Raw genomic sequence first — 21,544 nt, 5'->3', positions numbered from 1 at the left:
CTAAGTGACATGACACACACCAGTGTACAATAATCTATTGAAAACGGCGACAAGAGTGTCTGAGGACAGCTAATACAGTACATGTCATCCTCCCATTAGACATGCCCCCCACCCCCACTTATAGAGAAAATATTTCCTTTGTCTGGAGGTGGTCTAGTGTTCAAGCCCCTGATTAAGCCAGAGAGGGCAGCAAAGCTTCTCGAGTAAAAGTTGGTTAAAGGACAAAGCTGATGCAGCGGCTTCAAGAAGTCGAAAACAGTAGTTTTATAAAGCTCAATCTAGATGCACAAACTCTAGGTGTCAAAATATGTGCAATGAGCTGCTTTGCATGATGCAAATACTCTCAAAAGAAGAGATTTCCTTGTTCATTAGTAAGACTCACAAACGACAGTGCTGCTGCCTAGTCACCTGTTAGCTGAGGTTACAGCTTGAGCTAACCGAAACTTCTGTGGCCTAACATTCAGTCAGACGCGGCTGAAGTTTATACCGCATGCTTGCAAACTGATGTTACACATGACCTTAAAAACTCTTGGCAAAGTACAGCCCCAAATCAACCGGAGACCCTTTATTGACACACTAATTATGGAAGAGGAACAAAACTGATGGAGCGTGAAGATTCGGATTGAGTGTCTGCACAGTTGGATGTCAGGCAGGAAAGAATAGGATGTGGTTTCGAATTAAAAAAAGATAGGCTCGTAACAGCTGCTAGATTACAGCATGTAGGCACAGTCACACACACACACACACACAGTTCTGCATCTGTCACTCACATGTGTGTCATTATCTTATGGAGGAAGACACCATCCACTAAATCCATGAACATGGAGAGCTTGTCTTCTGAACCGGACCCAAGGGGTCCAAAAGTCTTGACCTGTAAAAAAAAAAATCAATAGATCAAATAAAGTAGGTAGTAATATCATGACAGGATGCACGCACAGCTGCACAAGCATGCTTTCTGTTTCAGAACTGAACTGCAGAGTTTACAAAATTTAAAACACATTTACAAAGAGATACTTGTAAGATCGTTTTTAATAAATACTAAGTAAATATTGTTTGTCAAACAGTCTGTGTTCAACTCAATGTGTGTGTTTATGTTTCTTTCAATGTTACACAGTATCATGACACAGCACACATGTCAACATGGGAGTGTTGATGATTGTCTAATGTGGTTAAGATGGTGACGTATGAGTTGGAAACACAGTGGCTAGAGAAAGCACAGCCAAACAGGACACAGGGGTCAGGGTAAGGGGGTCAGAGGAAGTTCCGCAGGTTTCGCCAAACCCTGTCAAGTGTCATTAAACTCTTCGTGTAGAATGAAGAAGTATGCACACAAAAAGTACTAATGTTAAGCTGTTGTGCTTACAGGTTTAAAAACATTTCTACCTAGTGGGATTCATTAAAAAAAAAAAAAAAAATCATATTTGTTACATTATATTTAAAATAAATAAGTAAATATTATATATATAGTAAGAACAACTATTAATTTTAAAACGTATATTACATAAGTAGAGAATAAATAAAGAATAAAATATGAACAAAATAAAATGAACAAATAAATACAACTTTTAGCACTGAGTTATATGTATTAAAATATAGATAAAAAAAACAACAAAATGTTGCAATAAAGTTTAAGCATAATTTAATACGCTCATACACATCTGCTAAATGAAAAGCATGTTAGTCTCTTTCCACTAGGTTTGATACAAACATAAAGCATCAAGCCCATATTAGTATTGCTCAGGTTTGCACTGTCACTGGCCGCTGCTAAACAAACTACACAACGCAAATACAAACTCCGCGCACACACAGCAGGTGCCATCATGTCTTTGTGACTTACCCAAACCACAAGCGGCGAATCCATGAAGTTAGACACGAGTTCAGACACTGTAATATCCATTTTGGGGGGGGGACAGCACACAAAATACCCACGCAAGAGTTAGCAACTGAAGGTGCGTCTAAAAAAATAAATAAAAAAACAAAGTGTGTCGGACTCTTCTAAGGCTTTAGGTACTCCACACTACTGTCCGCCGCAGAACAATGCAGGGGACGCGAATCAAATCCATTCTGGAAATAAAAAGACATCCTTTGAGGTAACAGTTTTAAAACTTTGAAATGACTTACAATCCCAATAGTGAAAGGTTACGGATACATAAAAAATAAAACACTATGGTCTATGCGGACTTGCGCGATTAAAGTTCAACTTCTCTCCATTTACTCTCAGCGATTGCTGGAGTTACTTTGTCGCCGCGCATTCAACCTGCACCCGCACGAACAGCACAGGAGAGTGACGTGCTCAACAGCCAATCAGCTGCGCGGACCCATAGGCGGGTGCTAGTAAACCGACCAATAGCAGGCTTGTGAGTACTGGGTTCCATTCAAAATGACGTGACCAAAAGCCCAAACTGCTGTCGGGACAACTAGCCCTCAACGGCGCGGCTCGATGGCACCCTCAGCAGGTAAAATGTATGTTTTTGTACATTTTGAAAATGTACACTTTGTTTCGCACACTTCCGTGCATTTATGAATCCTCTACCTTTAAAATGATCCTCTTTGGGCTATTATTACACGCTGGATTAACCTTCGAAGCATTGATTTATGAAGGCCATGAATAGTAGCGTCATGTGCCCCTCAGTTTTCTTATTCAAATTTTAAATGCAACTTTAAAAAAATAAAGCAAAAATATTTTTTGTCGTTGGTTCATCGATTACTGTAGATTTAATAGTCGTTTTTGAATCCAAAATATGTCATTTACGTTCATGACGTTTAATTCGTGCACAACATAATCTTGAGTCTGTATTAACTTACTAGTTTTATTGCTAAGTAGTGGTAGTGTTAATGCCACAACCTAAAACCAACAAAAGATCAACGTCTAATGATTTTAGTTTGACATTGAGTGGATGTAGTGTAAATGTTACTCCATGAATTTCATGAACTAAACACATCACTATTTTCTTACAACATTCTCACACTTGCTCAGCACAGCAGTGTCTTCTACTGGACAAGAGCGGTATGTTTTAACATTAATTTTAAATAACATTTTACTTAGTTTAGTTAATTCAACTTTACCTGATCAGACTGTGTAATACTCACTTAATAGAAAAGTAAATAAGACTCAGACAGAAACACACACTACAAGTCCTTAAACAGACAAAAATGGGCAATGGTTACTGCAAACACAGTTTATTGATTTTTATGCTCCTAAAATGAGTCATACCTTGCTTTCAAATTATTATATGTGATTTTGCATTGAACATACAGATATAAAAGGAGAAGAGAGAATGGAGGCATATTAGTTGAAAGGGAGTTAATTCTAACGTAGACTGCAGTGTGTTTAAACCAAGAGAGAGAGAGAGAGAGAGAAAGAAAGATTTGGAGGTCCGAGATGTAATGGCCAAAAAAAAAAACACCATCTTAATAAAGCACCATGCTGACCCTCGCAAAACATGACTCTGTAAACATATTCATATCCAAGAAACCAACAGTGAGATGAAATTTAACTATTGTTAAAAATGTTTCTGCAATAAAAAAAAAGAAAAAATAATAATAATAAGAAAAAGAAAAAATGCAAATAAAAAAAAAACATTGCTTATTTTAGCTTGCAGTGCCTGGCAGAAACAGTATGGATATATCCATATATATCCATATTAATATAATACTGAAAAAACCTAAGACTTTGGAAATAGGGCTCTTCAATTCTGTGTTAAATTCAATGTACTGTTTTACTGTTTTGATACAACATTTCAAAAACGTAGTTAAAATATAAGTAATGAATATTTAATTAGCATGATCAGAATATGAGCATTCAGTTTAAATGTATTTAGGAAGTTATTAATATTATTATTATTATGTTACAGGTAAAATTTCCCCTTTACCATTATTTCTACATTCATATTTGTATGACACACTATTCTCCATGTTTTCAAACATTCATTGGCTACCACGTTTAATTTATACTGCATTATCCAAGCTGTACACATCACTTTCAAATTTTAATCATTGTTATGATGATGTGAGAGATACATTTTGGTTTTTCTGTCCTTGTGTAAGGGCATTTATAATGTGACTAATACTAGGGAACCTGAGTTATGAGAGGGTAAAACTCTTATCTTAAAGATATAGCACCATATTAAATAAATATATTAGTTCATGCTTTTCCAAAAGTATTCAGCGTAGTTAAGGTTTTGGAAAGAAAAAAATCTACCTCTCTCATCTTTGTATTCTCTTTAGTACCATTGCTGTACTTCTTAATGCATTCATACATAATGGCATGAATATGTTCACATTTGAATATAATATTATGAAAATATTAATATTCATATGTTTGTTGGAATAATGAAAAATACAACACCTAAACAGTCTAAAAGTACACTAAACACTGCTTATTGCATATAGATCATGTTAACGCTATAGTGTTAAACACCATCATCACACCTCCTGCTAGCTGATGACCATTTACAAAAAGAAACACCTCTCCAATGTCAACCTCTATTTAAATTCTATAAGTTCCGATGCAAAGAGCACAGTATTACATTTGCAACCATTTTAAAGGAATAAGGCAGATTAACAAAACTAAGCATGTTATTTATAGTCAAAATACATACTGAAGCATGCCTAGAAGAAACTCAACACATAACAAAAAAATCAAGACAAGAAGAACTCCTTTTTTCTTACAAATATTTTTGGTTAAATTTGATTGGTTCCTGTGCTTTTATTTGTATACAGAGTGAATGTGGTATGTGACTCTAGTATCAGAAAAATACAGCAAAACATAAAAAAGCATACGTGTGGACATTAGCAACACGTCATTAGCTTAGATACAGGCAGCAGTGTAATCTACATTTCATATAGCTAAATTCTTACAAATTAATATAATGTAAAAAAAAAAAAATGGTGTTATAAATCTGTTCCATTTCACCTGTGTCACATTCTGTCCAGGAGTTTATTTCTTCTTAGCGAACAGACTAAACCTCTTCTCCTTTTCCTTCTTGGTTGAGGGAACCTCTAGAGTAGAGGAAGAAGGTGGAGGTAGGCTTTGTGCCTTCACTCCTGATGGCCCTGCAACTGGTTCTTCTGTCACAGCTTGTGCTGCCTGTTCTATAGCCTGAGTCCAGTTCTGGAGTTCCTCCTGTGGTCAAAAAAACATACATAATTAATGTTGTTTACTGGCATATTTCAAAGATTATATTAACTAATAAGGAACTAATTAAAAGAAGCAGTCAATAGCGCACCTCATCTTTACACTGGAACAGATATTCACTTCCATCTTCAAGTCTGGCAAATGGAACAAGGATAAAACAAGTAAGCCCTATATGTAATATATATCATAACACTTAAATACATTTTTATTTAAAAATTAATAAATCAAGATTGATGACCAAGAACCTTACTGGAGTTTGAACACCTGCTTCTTTTTCTTATAGTTAGTCAAGATCTCGCAAGAAGCATTGGTGAGGTTCAGGGGTTCCTCACCATGGTAGGTGACACTGTGACTAAAGCTCTTGGCATCCTTGTAAACAGAGAGCTGCCCAGATTTAAGCACACAGTAAATGTTGTTCCAGGACCTAAGACAAGAGATGAGAAGGTGGACCGTTTTAAATTAAGTTCACTAGTAAAATGATGACTACTTTTGATTTAGCCAAAGTCACTGTTGTATTCTGGTCAATGGCTTGGATACTTCTGGTTGTCTCTAGACAACAGCTAACCTGTTGGATGCCTTCTTATTAGGTCCCTCCATCTCATGTTTGCGGGATAGAGGTCCCTCCATCAAGACTGATTGAACTTGTGAAGATTCAGTGGGAAGCGTGGCAGCTTTTTCTGTCTCTTTGGTAACCTGGATGGATGTGGAAGGGTCCAGCTCCAGTGAGCCACTTTCCTGCATCTCTGAGATCAAAGGCACAGTGGAGTCCCCCGCTGTGCCATCAACTCCCACGGAACTTGGCTCTATTACTCCTAAACCAGACTGAAGATCACAAAAGAACAAAGTTTGGGTACAGATTCAAACAAGTATTACAGGTATTAATTATAACAAACATTTGCAGTACAAAAAGTAAAATTATATTATAGGTTATTGTATGCTGTATTTGCAATAGAAGATGACAACATGAAATGTGAAAGAATATCTGATAAGAAGAATGTTGTTAATGAAGAGAAAGATGATGAGATTCCTACAAAAACTGGAACTCACCAGAGACTGTTCTTCTGTGGTGTAGAGTTGTGAAGACTCCTCTGCAAACCCAGTGTCTTCTCTCCTAAGGTCAAAGTTTGAATGTCAAATTTTAGTATGGAATATGGCGTTAGGCAAGTACAGTGTTACCCAGATTGTGTATATATTAGAGCTGAAGATCTTTGCCCGAACCCGACGGGACCCGATGGGACCCGACGGGTTCGGTCGGGTTCGGGCTTAATTTATATCATTTTACACGGGCTCGGGCCGGGCTCGGGCTTGCGCGGTAAATGAGTAGTCATGTGATGCGTTTCGATTAGCGTGAGAAAGATGCGAAATGGATGCTGAGGAGGAAAATGTACAGCAAGCTGACTGGAAAGATGACGAGGTCACTCGCTACATTGAAACGGCTGTCATGGAAAATTAAATGGATGTTCTTGGCTGGTGGAAGATCAACAAGCCATCCTACCCAAAACTTGCAAAATTTGCCAGATCAGTACTATGCATCCTGGCCAGTAGCAGCAGCAGTGAAAGGGTGTTCAGTGCTGCTGGACGCACCATCAGTGAGCGCAGGACCGCGCTGAAGCCATCTACAGTGGATTCAATAATTTTCCTCCACAAAAACATGTAGCCTAATCTTGGTGAGTAAAGGTTTTTCAAATTATAACTATATTAATTGAGTCTTAAATGCATAATGTAGATATAGGCTAATGTTGGCATTATTCTTTTATTAAATTTCAAAATCCCGCGGAGCCTTTATCTTAATTTCGTTATTGCCAAATACCCATCTTAATTTAGAATTTATCTTAATTTAATTTGTTAAGAAAGACTAATTTTTATTGGCGCGTTGGCCTATTTATAGGCTAAGTGTATGCCTAGGCCTATTTAGAGTGCTGAGATGTTACGATGTTACAGAGGACTTATTTTATTTCTTTGTTCCAACTTCCAAGTGGCCTATAGCCTACGTTAGTCATGAATAAATGTTGTTAAAACATGTATAAATGACTCATTCTTGAAATGCAAAAGAGCTGTGTGCGTGCGTACATTTGAATAATGTCGGGCTGTAAACGGGTTCGGGCTTTTAAAAAGCTGTCAATCAAAATGTACTTGTCGGGCTCGGGCTGAATTCTGTCGGGCTCGGGCCCTATCGGGCCTCACTTTTAAGGCCCGATTACAGCTCTAGTATATATACCTGCTCTCTTTTTCCGCCTCTTGTCTGTACTGTTCTATGTCCTGTTGTTGTTTCCGAATTTCCAACAGCTCCAACTACAACAGATTATTAATAGTCAGTGAGTGGTGCCTGCCAGTGAAAACAATTCACATAATTTGAGGTATCATTAATGAGTTTAATATGTCAAAGTTTAAAACACACATACTGTTGTAAGACGTTCCAGTGCTGAGAAACGCTCTTCCCATGTAGCAGTGGATTTCTCGAAGGCTTCATGTCTCTTGAGCAGTTTTTCGACCTCATCCACTGTCTCACCCAGATCCCTGCTGGCCACGTATGGCTCCTGGGCAATCAGCCAGGCCTCTGCCACAGATGCATCCCTGGCAAACTGACATACCTCCAACACTAGAAGGACATATAATTATAAGCAGCTGTAATATGCAGTAGTGTGTATGTTTGTGTGTGTCTTTTCATGTGTGTTTGTTGACATTTGTGGACTTACAAAGTCTAAGCCATTCCCATCTTTCATCCCATTTGAGCATCATCTCTTTCCTCTTCTCTACCAGTTGCATCAGCTTCTCTTTAATCTGTGAGCACAAGAAGTGTACATGAAAATGGATGCCTTTCCGGACACTTCGTTGTGGCTACACTTGCTACCTTCTGTGTCTGATTACCTCTGCAGAGTCCTTATGCTTGCGTTCCAGGAGGGCCCGGCCCAGCTCCACACACTGATTAAACTTTGGCCCACGCGTCTCAATTTCAGCACGGATCCCTTGGTGATACTTAATCAGGAGCTCCACTGAGGAGACATCTCTTCATTGGACAACAAGAAACAAATTTCATCACAAAAAGGAACATAGACATCTCTACTGTAATGATTACAATTATACATTTCCATACCGTGGCTTTTCCTGTGTCTCTATCTGCTGAATGATGCTTTCCATCCAGGCCAGTAGGTCTCTCACCATGGTGAAGAAGCGGAATTTGTCTGCAGTATCCTCCAGCTGCTTCCTCCTGCCTGCGCAAGCAGCCAGCAGACCATTCCAGGCCTCCACAACCTCTTTTTCAGTTGCTTGAATAGCAGTGGCCTGATCTCCTGCATACTGGGAATACAGTCTTGTTGCGGTCTCCTGGAACTGTTTCACCTGCAAGGAAAGAGATATGAAAAATCCCTAACTTTTTGAGGTAAATATGTACAAGTCAGAGATGAAAACATGAAACTTATTATGACAACCACTTGTTCATGTAATGTGTTTTCCTTGCCTGTTTGCCAAGGGAGCTGATGGCTCTTTCAAATGCAGCATGCATTCGGTGGAAGGACTCTGCTTTGCTGAAGTCTTCTCCCAGATCCTCAGGAAGCTCATTCTTCTTCTCCTCAATCTGAGCAACCAGCTCCTTACCATCATAAAAATACCTGACCAAATTCACAGAATATTTTAGATAATGTTTTCCAGTCTAATTCTGTACCCGTTACAACACTTCACACAGGTGAAGATATTGTTAAATAATTAGAATCTTGTTCCATAGGCTTGTTTTTATGTGAGATACAGTGAGTCAGTAGGAATAATGTGATCTTATAAAAGCACTGCACTCTTTAGTGACATTTAATCTATTTAATTATTTTATACTTACTTAAGCAGGTCATAGGAGGCTGTAAGGAGCTGGGCACGAGTGTCGATGAGCTCCAGCAAATCTGCCCAGCTCTCATTGACTCCATCCTTCCACTCCGCTAGGGTTGCAGCCTCACTGTGGCCTGCTTCAATCAGATCATCTATGATCCGGTTCACAGTGTCTACACGTTCTTGACCCACTGTCCCTGTCTCCCGTGCAAACTCCCTGAACTTATCTCGCAGGATCTAAAAAATTGATGGAATCAGGAAAATATTGATTGTAATTATATTTATCTAAAATGGTATGACTGAATATGCAAAGTCGTATATTGCACATGTCAAGACATGCTTTTATGTGAGAGACAGTAATTGTGCTTTGTCTGGGGGCAAGTGCCTATTTAGTTCCAGTCTTTTTTAACTAATAGGATGTTCTCTGTCTGTATTGGAAAACACACTTCCTCAGTTGCACATCTTTCTTGTGGTGTTCCGCAGGGATCTATTCTGGCTCCAACACTGTTCTCCTTATACTTGCTGCCATTGGGTTCCATCTTTTCCAAATATGGAGTATCTTTCCACCTATATGCCGATGACACCCAATTATACCTTCCTCTTAAACATACAGTATATGATTCAAGTTCCATAGAGGTTCTGCTAGCTTGTTTACATGAAGTTAAAATTTGGCTTACACAGAATTTCTTAGCCTTAAATGAGAATAAAACCGAAGTTATGCTGTTTGGTCCAAGTGATTCCTATGATTTTGGTGATCTGGACCTTGGCGACTTAAGTTCTCATGTTACTCCATGTGCGAAAAATTTAGGTGTGTTGTTTGATTCAGGTCTCAAGTTCGATAAACAAATTAATTCTGTTGTTAAATCCTGTTTTTATAATTTACGACGTCTCGCAAAAGTCAAACCTGTTCTTTCTTTAAAGAACTTTGAAAAAGTTATCCATGCATTTATTACTTCACGCCTTGATTATTGCAATTCACTTTATTATGGTGCAAATCAATCATCCATCGGGCGTCTTCAAATGGTACAAAATGCTGCAGCCAGGCTGCTGACTGACAGTCGAAAATTTGATCATATCTCTCCCATCTTAACTTCTCTGCATTGGCTACCAGTCAAACTGAGAATAGATTTTAAAATTCTAGTTTTTGTTTTTAAAGCATTACATGGCCTAGCACCAGCGTATCTTTCTGACATTTTACATTATCACAATCCTTCTAGGTCACTTAGATCAGGCAGCCTTGGATTGCTCTCTGTGTGTAGATCGAGGTTAAAACATCGTGGAGACCGAGCTTTTGCGACAGTAGGCCCCAAACTCTGGAACAGCCTACCGGTTTCGATCCGAATGGTGTCATCACTTTCCTCTTTCAAATCAAAACTTAAAACACATTTGCTTAGTGTGGATTTCTAATTTATTATTATTATTTTATTTTATTTATTTTTTTTGTTATTTGACTTCTATTATCTGTACAGCACTTTGGTCAACCCTGGGTTTTTTTAAAATGTGCTTTATAAATAAATAATGAATGAATGAATGAATGAATTTACCGTCACATGGTCAAGGTCTTGGCCCATCTCTTGTAAAGAGGCCACCACATCACGCTCTGCAATCCACTGCTCAAGATCCTCCACTTCACGACTAAGCAAGAAATGATGATATGTGTGGTCCAGCTTCTTTTTGCGGTCGTCTGCCAGCTCCTTCAGCCCAGCATACTGCTTGTCAACTTGTCCTTGTCTTCGGATGATGGCCTCGCTTCACATACAGACAAATAACGATTAATCTTTATTATGGAGCGTTTTAACCTACATTGAGGTGCCTCAAGATTCAGTTCAGCTTGGCCCACTTATTTCAATATACAATACATTGTGTAAAGACATGCAATTAGCCCAATATACCCATCTGGGTGCTCTTCAGCCAGCATCTTTTGGGCACGGTCTGCCAGCTGCTGGATGGAGCGTGCATAGTCATCCACTGCCAGCTTCAGAAGCAGGTGTCGCTTCAGCATGATCATAGCACTCTGTTCATCCTACAACCCAGAGAGATTAATTGTCAGAGACAGCTTATTTTAGTATGGCTTTTCATTGCACACAAAATTTGGAGCCAGCACAGAGTTGACATAACTTGGCATTTTGAAGATTTTTTTTAAGACAAGCAGCATAAAACAACAATACTGTTCTTCTGTACGCTCTACCTTGGCCTTCTCATCAGCAATCATGTAGAGTTCTTGTTCCCCTATCCAGGCCTCAGCCTCATCTGCATCATTGTAATACTGCTGGGCCTCATTAGAGCCATAGAGCCGTGCTCTCCGTTTGACCATCTCATCCTGCAGCTTTGCCCACACATCCTGGAGCTTCTTCATCTCCTCAGACATGTGTTCTTCTTCTGGACTACCCTCTGCTGCTGCCACCATTCGCCGACCACGCTCTAACACTTCATCAATGCGTGGCTGGTGACCGTCAATCTCTTTTTGAAGAGACTGTGCAGGATTATAATTAAAGGGGTAGGTGATGTATATGAAAGGAGGCATGATCACTTGGTGAATATAATAGAAATTACTTCCAATACAAGTTGAAATAGACCATAGATGGAGAAAGACCATGTTGTGAAGTCATGTTGTGTTCTGCCAATCTGGTTAATTAGGAATGATTTATGGGTGTAAGTGGAAAAAATGAAAAACTCACTTGGTTCTTCTTGAGCAGAAGTTGGACAGTCTGAAGATTGTTGCCATGTTCTTCTGACATTGCCATTGGTAACCTCTCGTTAACCCAGAGCTGAGAAGAACAAATCAAAACTTTTATGTAAGAATTCTTTAGGAAGAAAGATCAACAAAAACTAATGATGCATTCTGAGAAGCTGTAATGCTAGGCATGCACATACTATCTCATCTGCAAGATCTCTGAAGAACTGGTGCACTGCCTTAGCGGCCTCCAGCTTGCCCCTGCGTTGGGCGAGAGGTGTGAGGAGCTTCTGGAAGTCCCTCTGAAGTGTCTGCTGCTCAATTTCAAGCTCAGGTTGGTCCTCTCTAAGAGAAGCATGCTGCTGTACAGCTTCTTGAAGTTCTTCAAGCTCCCGTGCATGATCCCGAACATGATTCTCTGTCATCTAGGGGAGAATAGGGCAAATTTAAGCAGTATTCTATAAATTACCACCAAATATGGAAAGACAAAGCACAGACCATAGTTGGCTTCATGTGAGGTACTCTACTGAATCATAGTAGACACAAAACAATGAAAAAGTAACAAATTTAATGTTACACCTGATGTTTCTTCAGTAAGATGTTGGCACTAGTAAGATCCTTAACTTCTTCGTCCACATCACCCTGGAGCTGCTGCTGCAATTTAGCCAACCATTTCTTCAGGTCAGCAAGGCTCTGATCAAACAGCTCAGAACGGTTTGCGTCAAAAAGCAGCCGAGCCTTCTCCTGTGTGGTGCTCTCCAGCTTATCCCAAAGTTCATGAAGCTTAGCAAGACGATCGGTGACAATGGGCTCAAACTCAGGCTTGGATTCCATCAATTTCTGTCCCTCCTAATATGAGCATGGTTGAAAGTACATATTAATTTTTTCAATAATTTCAACACATTGATACTAGGGCTTCAACGGAATCTTATATTGTTTAATAACAAATTAGAGCTCAAGGTAGGTCTGTCTTTAAATGTTTAAAAGCTGTTGTAAAAATGTTTCCCGTATTAAAATTTGATGTTTTTTTGTTTTTGTTTTTACTTCGGAAACCCAACTGCTGTGCTTTATTAAAGTACATATAAAATTGCTATATACCTTATCAATATTATGTAGCCAATCCTTGTTAGATGCTAGTTCTGCCATGAAGGCCTGGTGTTTTTGCCACTTGCTATGGAGGTTACGAGCCTCATCATATGATGTATCCTGTGCAGTCAGCATTTTCTCATTTATCCACAGTGTAAGCTAAAAAAGAGAGGTAAATGTACATTGAATGAGAGAAAAGGTCACAAAGAACTTTATGTTCATATTAGAAGCAAATATGTGTGATCTTGCATATATGAAAATTTTGAGTAAAGCATTACTCACATCCTGGGTGTTTTGAAGAAAGTGCTGAAGTTCCCTGTTGTCCTTCAGTTTCCCTGAGACTTCCTTGGCTTTGTCTCGATTCTTGTTGTACCTGAAGACATATACACATAAATATATGGGTTATTTACTGGTTGGTCTTTAGTGCAAAGTGGTGTAAGGACTTTATATGGTTAAATGTGAATACTGGCAGACATTGAAATAGCTTTTCTTTACTCCTCCATTTTCTCACTGCAGAGAGAACACTTTAAAAAAGCAACATAAGCCAATGGATTAGGTATACTTTCACAAAGAGATCAATACCCATCAGGGCAGGCGCCCATCTTAAGGAGCTACAGACTGCCTGGGCTAATAGGGGAAATGCAGGCCACTCCTTTACAGTATAATGCTTCTCTCACTCACTCCCGATTCAGCACAAAGAAAGCTGAACTTTGAGGAGAAACCTTTAATTGCTTTCTGAATTATACTCACATTGTGAGTTGACAAGTCAATTATTTGATATAAATGTTCTTGTCATTCCATTTTATATACTGGTCCAGAGGATAAGTAATAGGCAAAATCATTAACTTTTGCATTAACTTTTCTTATGTAGGGTCGTGTGGGATGCTAGAGCCTATTGAACTAAAAATCATCTGTTTTATACACTTTTACTATCTAATTAAGCATGGAATTTGGATTGAAAGGGCAAGTTTATTTAGTGGATAGTTCATATGCTAAGTCAAAGAGGAATGTTATATGTAAATTATGTTGTATGTCTGACCTTGGATGTAAAATAGGTGAAATAATATAAAAAAAACAGACCTATCTTCAATAGAGCAAATCTTGTCTTTGACCCTTTCTGAGTAAAGGTTTCCACTGTCCACCAGCCTCTGACCAGTCTCCGGTGTGCTGAGTATCTTCTCCTCATTAGCATCCATGGTGGTTACAAAGTCCTCGTATTTCTTCAGGGCCATCTCTGCTCCATCCAGGGTGTCAGGCTTGTCTATGTGGGCTAGAATGTATTCCTTTTAAAAAGTACAGGAAAAAGACACAGAAAGAGACATAGCAAATTAAAAGGGAGGAACAATATTATGGAACTGTAATTGAAGGTTATTGGCAAAGAATATTAAGCAGGTAGCAATATTGGCACGGTTTGGGTTTCCCAAAATGTCTGTTTTCATTACAAGGTTCATCAGATGAATACTGTATGTATACCTGGTTATTTAAGATGGCCTCAGCCTGCTTGGCATCCCTCATGAACTGTTGGAAGCCGAGACCTTGATCTAGGAAGCTCTTGCGGCTGTCCCACATTTTGTGCAGCTCATCCCATCCCTTATCAAGACCGTCCAGCCTCTGCTCCAGCTGCTGGTACTGAGGATCATCTTCTTGGCCCTGAATGACAGCTGCTCCTGTGTCCCTCACACGGTGGTAGTCTTCTTCATGGCTATCCATATCAGCCCTCACAGCATCATGAAGACTCAGGAAATGCTCAGCCTCTGGTAAACCATCAGGCATATCTTCAGATGCAACAGCCTTCTGTGTCTTGAAAAGCCAGGCTTGAAAATCATCCATGTCCTGTAGGAATGTTTGCAGCTTGCTGACCTCCCCAAGAGAGTCTTCACGGTTTTTCAGGGTGCGTTTCAAGGTGTCCCATGCTGCATCCAACTCTTTCTGTCTGGCAAGTATATCAGAAGCATTCTCTGGGTGGTCCTTCACAAGCTCCTGGGCCTCATTACGTAGGAAATCCAACTTATCTTGGATGGCAGCAAGGTCTCTTTCCATGCCAAAGAGCTTTCTCTGAATGGTAATGACTGCAGCCAGGTCATTCCCAAGGTCCTGTGTTGACTCAATAACCCGTGTCTTCTCTTTTATCCATGATTCCGTCTCATCACATTCAAGATCATAGTTATGTAGGCTGAGGGCTGAATCTACTTTGTGTTTCTTATCCTCTACCATTGCTTTAAAAGCTTCCCATCTATGAGAAGAGATAAAAAGGAAAGTTCCAAAGGAACATTACAGAGTATTTTTCATTAGAACTGGCTTTCACATCCAGGATTATAACTCTTACCTTCTATTGAGACGAGTTTGACAGTCTTTCACTTGTTTTGTTTGTGGATGTCTGCTGTCTTCGAGTTGTTTGGCTGCTTTATTTACGTTATCAACCCGAGCCTGCATATTACCCATTTCCTGAGCAAGAATGCTTAGCCTGCAAACAAACATTTTATAACAGTGGCATAAATTGGAATAGTTTCCCAGTATATGAAACACACTTACAGTACTGTCTCTGGGTTCATAAAACTAATAGCAATACCTGTTTTGTACAACTTCTAGATCTTCCAAGTTCTCTGGTGTCTCCAGCCCAACCAGCCATGTCTCCTTCTGGCCCATCCAGAGCTCACAAGCATCTGTCTCACTGAATATTGTGTAAAGAGCCATGGTGTCATCCAGCTTCTTCTGCCTCAGGTCTGAGAGGGTCAAAAGCTCAATATACATATCCCGGATGTCATTCAGACGCCCCTGGATGTCTGGTGTGTTCCTTAATTCCTCAGGAAGTGCATTGGCCTGTTTGGATAGAGCGTCAATGGTGGCTCCGTTCTTAGCGGCTTCATCTCTCAAGTCACGGTGTTTCTTGAGCAGTCGCTGTGTAGTGTACTCATCATGCCCAACGTCATCACTGCTCATCTGCCGCATAGCATCAACTAGCCAGGCTTTGAGGTCATCAGCATCACCCTGAAACTGGAAGAAGCGTTGGGTGTCTTGCAGATTCTGTTTACGGAAGGCGGCCAGTTCCTCCAGCTGCTGCCACTGATTTTGCACATCATCCATGCGCTGCTGCACTTTGGGGGAGCCCAAGTGCTTGGCCTGAATCATGCTCTCTCCCTCGTCCATCACCTGCTTCAAGTTGTCCTGTCTGGCAGCAAGCTCATCCTCAAAGACACTGTGTTTGCTCTGCAGTACCAGCACACTGGTCAGGTCCTTACCATAGTCAAGAGAGGAGAAGATGTGCTCCTTTTCCCGAATCCAGCTCTCCAACTCTGCAGTTTCCCATAAAAAGTTCCAAAGTCGTCGCGACTGCTCAAGTCGGGCTTTCCTCTGAGCTGCCAGAGCACACAACTCCTGGTAGCACAGGCAATGCAGCATTAACCTTAGCATCTTACCTTGTTGATATCAGACACCAGTGCACCCTCTTTAGGTGTGTAGACTTTCTGATTGTTGGCCCTCATTCTGCTCTGGATGGTAAACAGCAGTACTTCCAAGTTGCCTTTCTCCTGGAATCTGAAGAGTTAGAGTTAAAAAGTTGGTTGCTTAGCAGTTGGTTGCTTACTACAAAAAAGAGACATTTGTTCATAAATAGCCTGAATTACTTAGGTGGTTTTTCCACAGTACGGTAAGAGTTGAAAGCCTGAAATTGCTGTTGGACGCCTGTAAGGGAGTTAGCAAGCTTGCGGTTGTTCAGCACAATAATGGTTTGCTCAATCCATGTTAGCAGGTCTGATGACAATGTCTCATACTTCTCAATCATCTTCTCTGTTTCAAGGGCCTGGTCTAGCACCTGTAGAATATGAGTATAGGTCAATTAAAATGTCCTCTTGCATTAAACACATAAAATTCACATGGGAGCGGACTAGCTCAAATTTTGCACCTTGCCAACTCGCTTGCCCTCAACTGCCAAAGCTTTCATCTTGGAGAAGTAGTGGTAAAATGCAACAACGTATGTGATTATGGACTTCTCATCTGGGTTCTCAGTGAATACATCTGCCAACAATACAATATAAAGATGTATTCTCTATAGGATGGAGGATAATTATTATATGTTTGGCTTAATAGTCAGCAGGGGTTACTTGCCTTCTGGGTCCAGGAGCTTGGTGACACCAAGCTTTTTTTCAGCTACATTAAAGGCCTGCTGAAGGTTGTGAGTAGGATTGGACCTCCTTAGATTGCCATAGTCCACCAGATCTGGCCTGATAGAGTGAAATGGAGAGGTTATTTCATTTACATAAATTTTTTATTGATAGGATAGTATGAAGAGGAACAGGATCAGTTTCATTTCTCAGTGGTTGCTAGAGATTCTAAGAAATCTAATCTAAATTCTTAGGGAAATCTAGGAAATATGAGATGGTCTAGAAAAGGTCTCTCTCCATTTAATCTCAGTGGTGTCTAGAAGAGACAATTGTTATCCATATGAACACATCTGCTCAGTGTATCAATGCATGTCTCCTAACCACTAAACAATATCCCCACAAGCTATCTTTTGTCTTAATATTTACATTTTATTTTATTTTTTATTATTATTAATTATTTATATTTATCACCTGTGTTTGTGAATGAGAGCGTTGAAAGCCATGCCATCTTTCCAGCTTGTGGTGAAATTGGTGATGTTTACATTGGGGTACCTGCACAGACAAAACGACATAAGACAAATCTGCAACCACAGATTTCTCATAAAAATAGAGGATTTGCTGTCAGCTTCATTACTATTGAAGTATGACAACTGTTGTCCTACCCTGCAGTCTTCATCTGGCACCAGAGGAGAAGTGCATCTTTGGCCGAGCGGGTCTCTTGCCGGCCTGTCTGGTCAGCTTGTCCTGTCTCTACTATAATGTCTTGAATCTGTATAAGGAAAAAAAATTACATAAACTGAAATAAATCCCACATGTGCATTTAAACTATATTCATACCTCTTTCTGGAACTCTTATTGTATTTCTGTTAGCTAGACATTCCTTTTGATTTTAAGCATTTATAAGCAGTAAACAGGCCCGGACTGGCCATCGGGAACACCGGGCGAATTCCCGGTGGCCTGGCGGCTGATTTGCCCCGCTGCCCTGTTTTTTTTTTTTTAGTTATTATTTTTATTAATATTTTATATTTTTGTCTTCTCAATGTACCAAAGTGATCATTTCCGATTTTGTCATACGATAATAAATCGATAATAAATCATAAATCGGTTAGTCTTGACTGGCAGCGCTGCACTATACAAATCGGCTCACGTCTGTTCCGCGCTTCAAACGACGGTTTCAAACAGAGTCGATGCGTGGGCCTCGATGAAGGAGAGGAAGCGACCAGAAGAAGCAGCGAAATGTAGCAAAAATGCCTGTTCAGGGCTTTAGGTGCAGGTCAGTTTCATCTGTAAATATGCTAAAGAGTTTTGTCTTTATTAACCTAGTTGAGTATTAAACTGCTAGCACCTGTTAGGCTATCAGGGGCACCCTATTTTTAACATCATTCAGAATACTGTTCTAAAGGACATCATTATCGATTGGAAAGTTACATTAATAAATTTAGCAGACAGATATTCTCATGGATTTATTGTATAGGAAGGGAGGGAGCTTGAGCAGACGGCAACACAAAAATATCACAGCCTAATAATGCAATAGTGTGTTCAGTATTAGGATTTTTCAAAAAAGATATTGTACTGATTTTGACTTTTAGGCACTTTAGAAAATTGTTTTGATATATTTGTATGAAATATAGGTTTGTTAAATATTGGGTATTTAAGTCATTTTAAGATAAATAACATTTTGTGATAACAAATTGCAATGAGGTGGGCGTTTTGCAACAAGATGGACACAGTTCTGTTCATAACAGTAGACCTGCTGGTCAAGAAGTGACAGGTACAATAAAAAAAGGAGAGACAGAGATATCGGGGAAAATTAAGAAAAGTAAAATGGGAAGTGAAGGTGCAGTTCAACCTTTCATTATTTTTCACGGCCCCAGACCAAGGATTTAGACCTTCTTATGTGATGGCCATTTAAATAATAGGGTTAGCTGTGGTTTCAGAATTTGTAGTGGGTCAATAGGCTATATACAGAAAAAAAGAGGCCAAAAAGGTACCTTTTGGGGTACAACAGCTTGTCACTGGAGCAGTACCCTTAAAAAAGACATATTTTTGCATTTTACCCCTAATAGGTAAATATTAGTACCTTATGTGTACAAATTACTATAAGGTACTACTATGTACCTATTAGGGGAAAAAAGGTACAAAAATGTTATTTTAAGGGTACTGCTCCAGTGACAAACTGTTGTACCCCAAAAGGTACCAGTTTGGCCTCTTTTTTTTCTGTGTGGCCTGGATGACTGTGAGATTTCCCGGCCTGAAATTGCGTCCCAGTCCGGCCCTGGCAGTAAATTCTCTTATCGGTTGACATTTCATGTACTCTAAATCTCACATTAATTAGAAGAGCTACTGTAAGTTGCCCTTGAGCATCCATTCTTGGATATGCAGAGGCATTGTTACTTTATTTAGATTCTGACTTTTTATGTCTTAATAGTTTGCACATCGCAGTGGGAAGCAGACAGAATAAAGAGCAGTCAACAATTCCCATTCCGGTCTTTTTCCTTTCATTTTTGAGGGTCTGAATTATGTAGCAGACTACAGTGTTTGAACTAGCTGGGCTAAAAATATCCAGCTATCAAAATGAGAGATGTAAAAATAAATAAAAGCTTTTCCAATCAGCCAAATAAATGTTAGCTTTTCTTATCAGGCAAAGACACAATACAAAAACTTTGCTGTAGGTCCACTGTAATATCAGAAGGTTTGTTCTGTGTTTTATAGCCTGAAAATGTTTTATTTTAGTTTTTAATATCTAAACTTTTCTTATTCCTTATTGTTTGGTTTAAATTATACTTAGAGGCACAGAATTAATAGATTGGTCAGAAAAGTATAGAATAATGGGCTGACCTGGAAACGAAGAATGATGGTCCAGATAAGGCCTAGGATGAGCCGATGGTTCCCATCTACAATATCATGTGATCCCATGTTCTCTAAGTGCACCCTCTGTTCCTTTAGAAACTGTAAAGCTTTGTCCACATTCTCAAGACAGTGGATGCGCATTCGGCCCTTGGTTGGCTTGGGCTGAATGGTGGAAAAAGATGTAGAGTCAAAGATATTAGTGGAATGACTTCAGTAAATGACAATTAATTCTCGTATCATGGTGTGGACAAATCTAGGCTTGACACTGTTACACATTCAACACCTTACACTCACCAGTCTCTCCCCTGACAGAACCTCCAGTAGTTTGATGAGCATTCTCCCATCCCGAAGGTCTAGATAGAGATCTGAGATTCGGCAGCTGACTCTGGCTAATATTGAATTCACCCATTTTGTGAAGGTCTTCTTCTGGACAGCCTCCCGCTCATCTAGTTTGGACAGCAAGGGAAAAACATTCAGCTACTCTGATGTGGCCTAGTAGATTCACATCTGATTATTTATTTGCATGAAAAATAATGTAAATCTCAGAAATATATAAGAAACAAAAGAATAAAATAAAAAATATATTATGCATAAATAAATAGGCCTATTTGTAGGACCAATAAGATTTTTCTTTTTTTTTGCACAGTGAAACTTTTATGACAATAAGCATTTCCATTTTCATATCAGCTTAAATTAAATTCAGTACAATAAATACTGTCATGATATTTACTCAGAATTGTGCAATAATGTTCAAATGTTTTTCAAATGTCAAAAAAATCCATTACTGTTGATGTGTGTAATTGTGAATGTGCTCAACTGTACTGAAAATAATGTCACAATGCATAAAATCTTAATGGCCATAAAAATAGGCTTCATTTTTATTTCTTGAGTTTTCTTGAGATTCACCCATTTAGATAGAGACAAGACATACATGGAATACATTATGTAGTAAAATATTTACAGTAAACATAAGTGTAGATTGCGAAAATCCCCTAAAGCATATTTTTTAACTCGCACTCAAACCTTCAAAACCCTCTTTTTAAAATCCCAAAAAGACAGCTTATATTGTCACAACACTACAGTGATTATATTATATAATATATGTATGTGTATTCTTCATAGTGTATATTTATGTATGTCCATGTGTTTTTCCTCAGCAAGTTTTCTGCAGCACCACGTTTATTTAAGTTTCTACCACAAAAAGAACAAACTTGTGCATTCTTAATGATGCGCTTAATAAATGATTCAGATCCTACGGCTGCAGGAAACTGGAAAGATGGAGGAATGGAAATGACAAAAAGAGAGAGGTAAAAAAAAACAGTGAGAGAAGGGAGAAAAAGACGTTATAAAACTGGGGGATTAATAAAGTTGTTAACTAACTACCTAAAACATTAGAATGTGAAGTGGGTGGAGAATGTATGCATGCTTTTGTCAGTCCTGTGTTCAGTAGGAGTGGGAATCTTTAGTCACCTCACGATCCGATTCCGATTCTGGGAGTCACGATCCAATTCCAGAACGATCCTTGATCTACTTTTTTCCCCCTTATTAATTAGTTTACCGACTTGAGAATCTTAAAATCCTTACATTTACATATCCTTACATAAGTAATTAACAGGGTTCCCACGCTTCTTGAAAGTACTTGAATTTCAGACATGGATTCAAGGCCTGGAAAGTACTTGAAAACAAACATAGGTCCTTGAAAGTGGAACGACTGACCAAAACAGTAAGCGGCGCTCCTTCTCCCGTGTTTTATTTTCGTTTTCGAACAGTCTTTTGGTTTTCCTTTTCCTCCCCTGTTCGTCTCCGCGGTACAAAGACCGCCCAGCTGTTAAGCGTGCCGGCCGCGCCGTTGTCATGCCCGCCAGCCGGGGCTTTCTCCAGCCC

At 39.3% G+C, this 21,544-nt stretch overlaps 2 protein-coding genes across 3 annotated transcripts in view; both read right to left on the bottom strand.

The window, feature by feature from the left end:
* The window catches only part of LOC107679771 (protein Daple-like), a 66,484-nt gene extending 64,190 nt beyond the window's left edge, over positions 1-2,294 (bottom strand). Inside the window, exons 1-3 of one of the 2 annotated variants that reach the window (XM_016475407.1) lie at positions 2,122-2,294; positions 1,838-1,955; positions 771-871 (exon numbers count right to left, since the gene is read on the bottom strand). In XM_016475407.1, coding sequence (XP_016330893.1) covers positions 771-871; positions 1,838-1,897 — 161 coding nt within the window. In that variant the 5' untranslated portion in view covers positions 1,898-1,955; positions 2,122-2,294. Of the gene's footprint in view, positions 1-770; positions 872-1,837; positions 2,065-2,121 lie in introns of both variants that reach the window. The other variant, XM_016475406.1, reaches the window with a different exon arrangement.
* A 395-nt stretch (positions 2,295-2,689) lies between these two features.
* Positions 2,690-21,544, bottom strand: part of LOC107679750 (spectrin beta chain, non-erythrocytic 1-like) — a 35,756-nt gene continuing 16,901 nt past the window's right edge. The window contains exons 3-34 of the mRNA XM_016475389.1: positions 19,955-20,106; positions 19,649-19,822; positions 17,473-17,579; positions 17,282-17,362; positions 16,815-16,930; positions 16,612-16,724; positions 16,334-16,521; positions 16,127-16,244; positions 15,280-16,085; positions 15,037-15,174; positions 14,184-14,943; positions 13,791-13,993; positions 12,993-13,083; positions 12,723-12,869; positions 12,204-12,473; positions 11,825-12,049; positions 11,629-11,718; positions 11,139-11,423; positions 10,843-10,973; positions 10,495-10,699; positions 8,964-9,187; positions 8,595-8,745; positions 8,232-8,476; positions 8,006-8,144; positions 7,834-7,918; positions 7,540-7,736; positions 7,356-7,429; positions 6,185-6,248; positions 5,703-5,959; positions 5,388-5,561; positions 5,229-5,271; positions 2,690-5,125 (exon numbers count right to left, since the gene is read on the bottom strand). Of these exons, the coding sequence (XP_016330875.1) occupies positions 4,940-5,125; positions 5,229-5,271; positions 5,388-5,561; positions 5,703-5,959; positions 6,185-6,248; positions 7,356-7,429; positions 7,540-7,736; positions 7,834-7,918; positions 8,006-8,144; positions 8,232-8,476; positions 8,595-8,745; positions 8,964-9,187; positions 10,495-10,699; positions 10,843-10,973; positions 11,139-11,423; positions 11,629-11,718; positions 11,825-12,049; positions 12,204-12,473; positions 12,723-12,869; positions 12,993-13,083; positions 13,791-13,993; positions 14,184-14,943; positions 15,037-15,174; positions 15,280-16,085; positions 16,127-16,244; positions 16,334-16,521; positions 16,612-16,724; positions 16,815-16,930; positions 17,282-17,362; positions 17,473-17,579; positions 19,649-19,822; positions 19,955-20,106 (6,239 nt within the window). The 3' untranslated portion in view covers positions 2,690-4,939. The remainder of the gene's footprint in view (positions 5,126-5,228; positions 5,272-5,387; positions 5,562-5,702; positions 5,960-6,184; positions 6,249-7,355; positions 7,430-7,539; positions 7,737-7,833; positions 7,919-8,005; positions 8,145-8,231; positions 8,477-8,594; positions 8,746-8,963; positions 9,188-10,494; positions 10,700-10,842; positions 10,974-11,138; positions 11,424-11,628; positions 11,719-11,824; positions 12,050-12,203; positions 12,474-12,722; positions 12,870-12,992; positions 13,084-13,790; positions 13,994-14,183; positions 14,944-15,036; positions 15,175-15,279; positions 16,086-16,126; positions 16,245-16,333; positions 16,522-16,611; positions 16,725-16,814; positions 16,931-17,281; positions 17,363-17,472; positions 17,580-19,648; positions 19,823-19,954; positions 20,107-21,544) is intronic.

Source organism: Sinocyclocheilus anshuiensis, unplaced genomic scaffold (genome assembly GCF_001515605.1).
Source record: "Sinocyclocheilus anshuiensis isolate Anshui unplaced genomic scaffold, SAMN03320099.WGS_v1.1 scaffold676, whole genome shotgun sequence".
NCBI lineage: Eukaryota > Metazoa > Chordata > Actinopteri > Cypriniformes > Cyprinidae > Sinocyclocheilus > Sinocyclocheilus anshuiensis.
The sequence above is the reverse complement of the archived record's forward strand: the minus strand, read 5'-3'. Positions and strand labels throughout refer to the sequence as shown.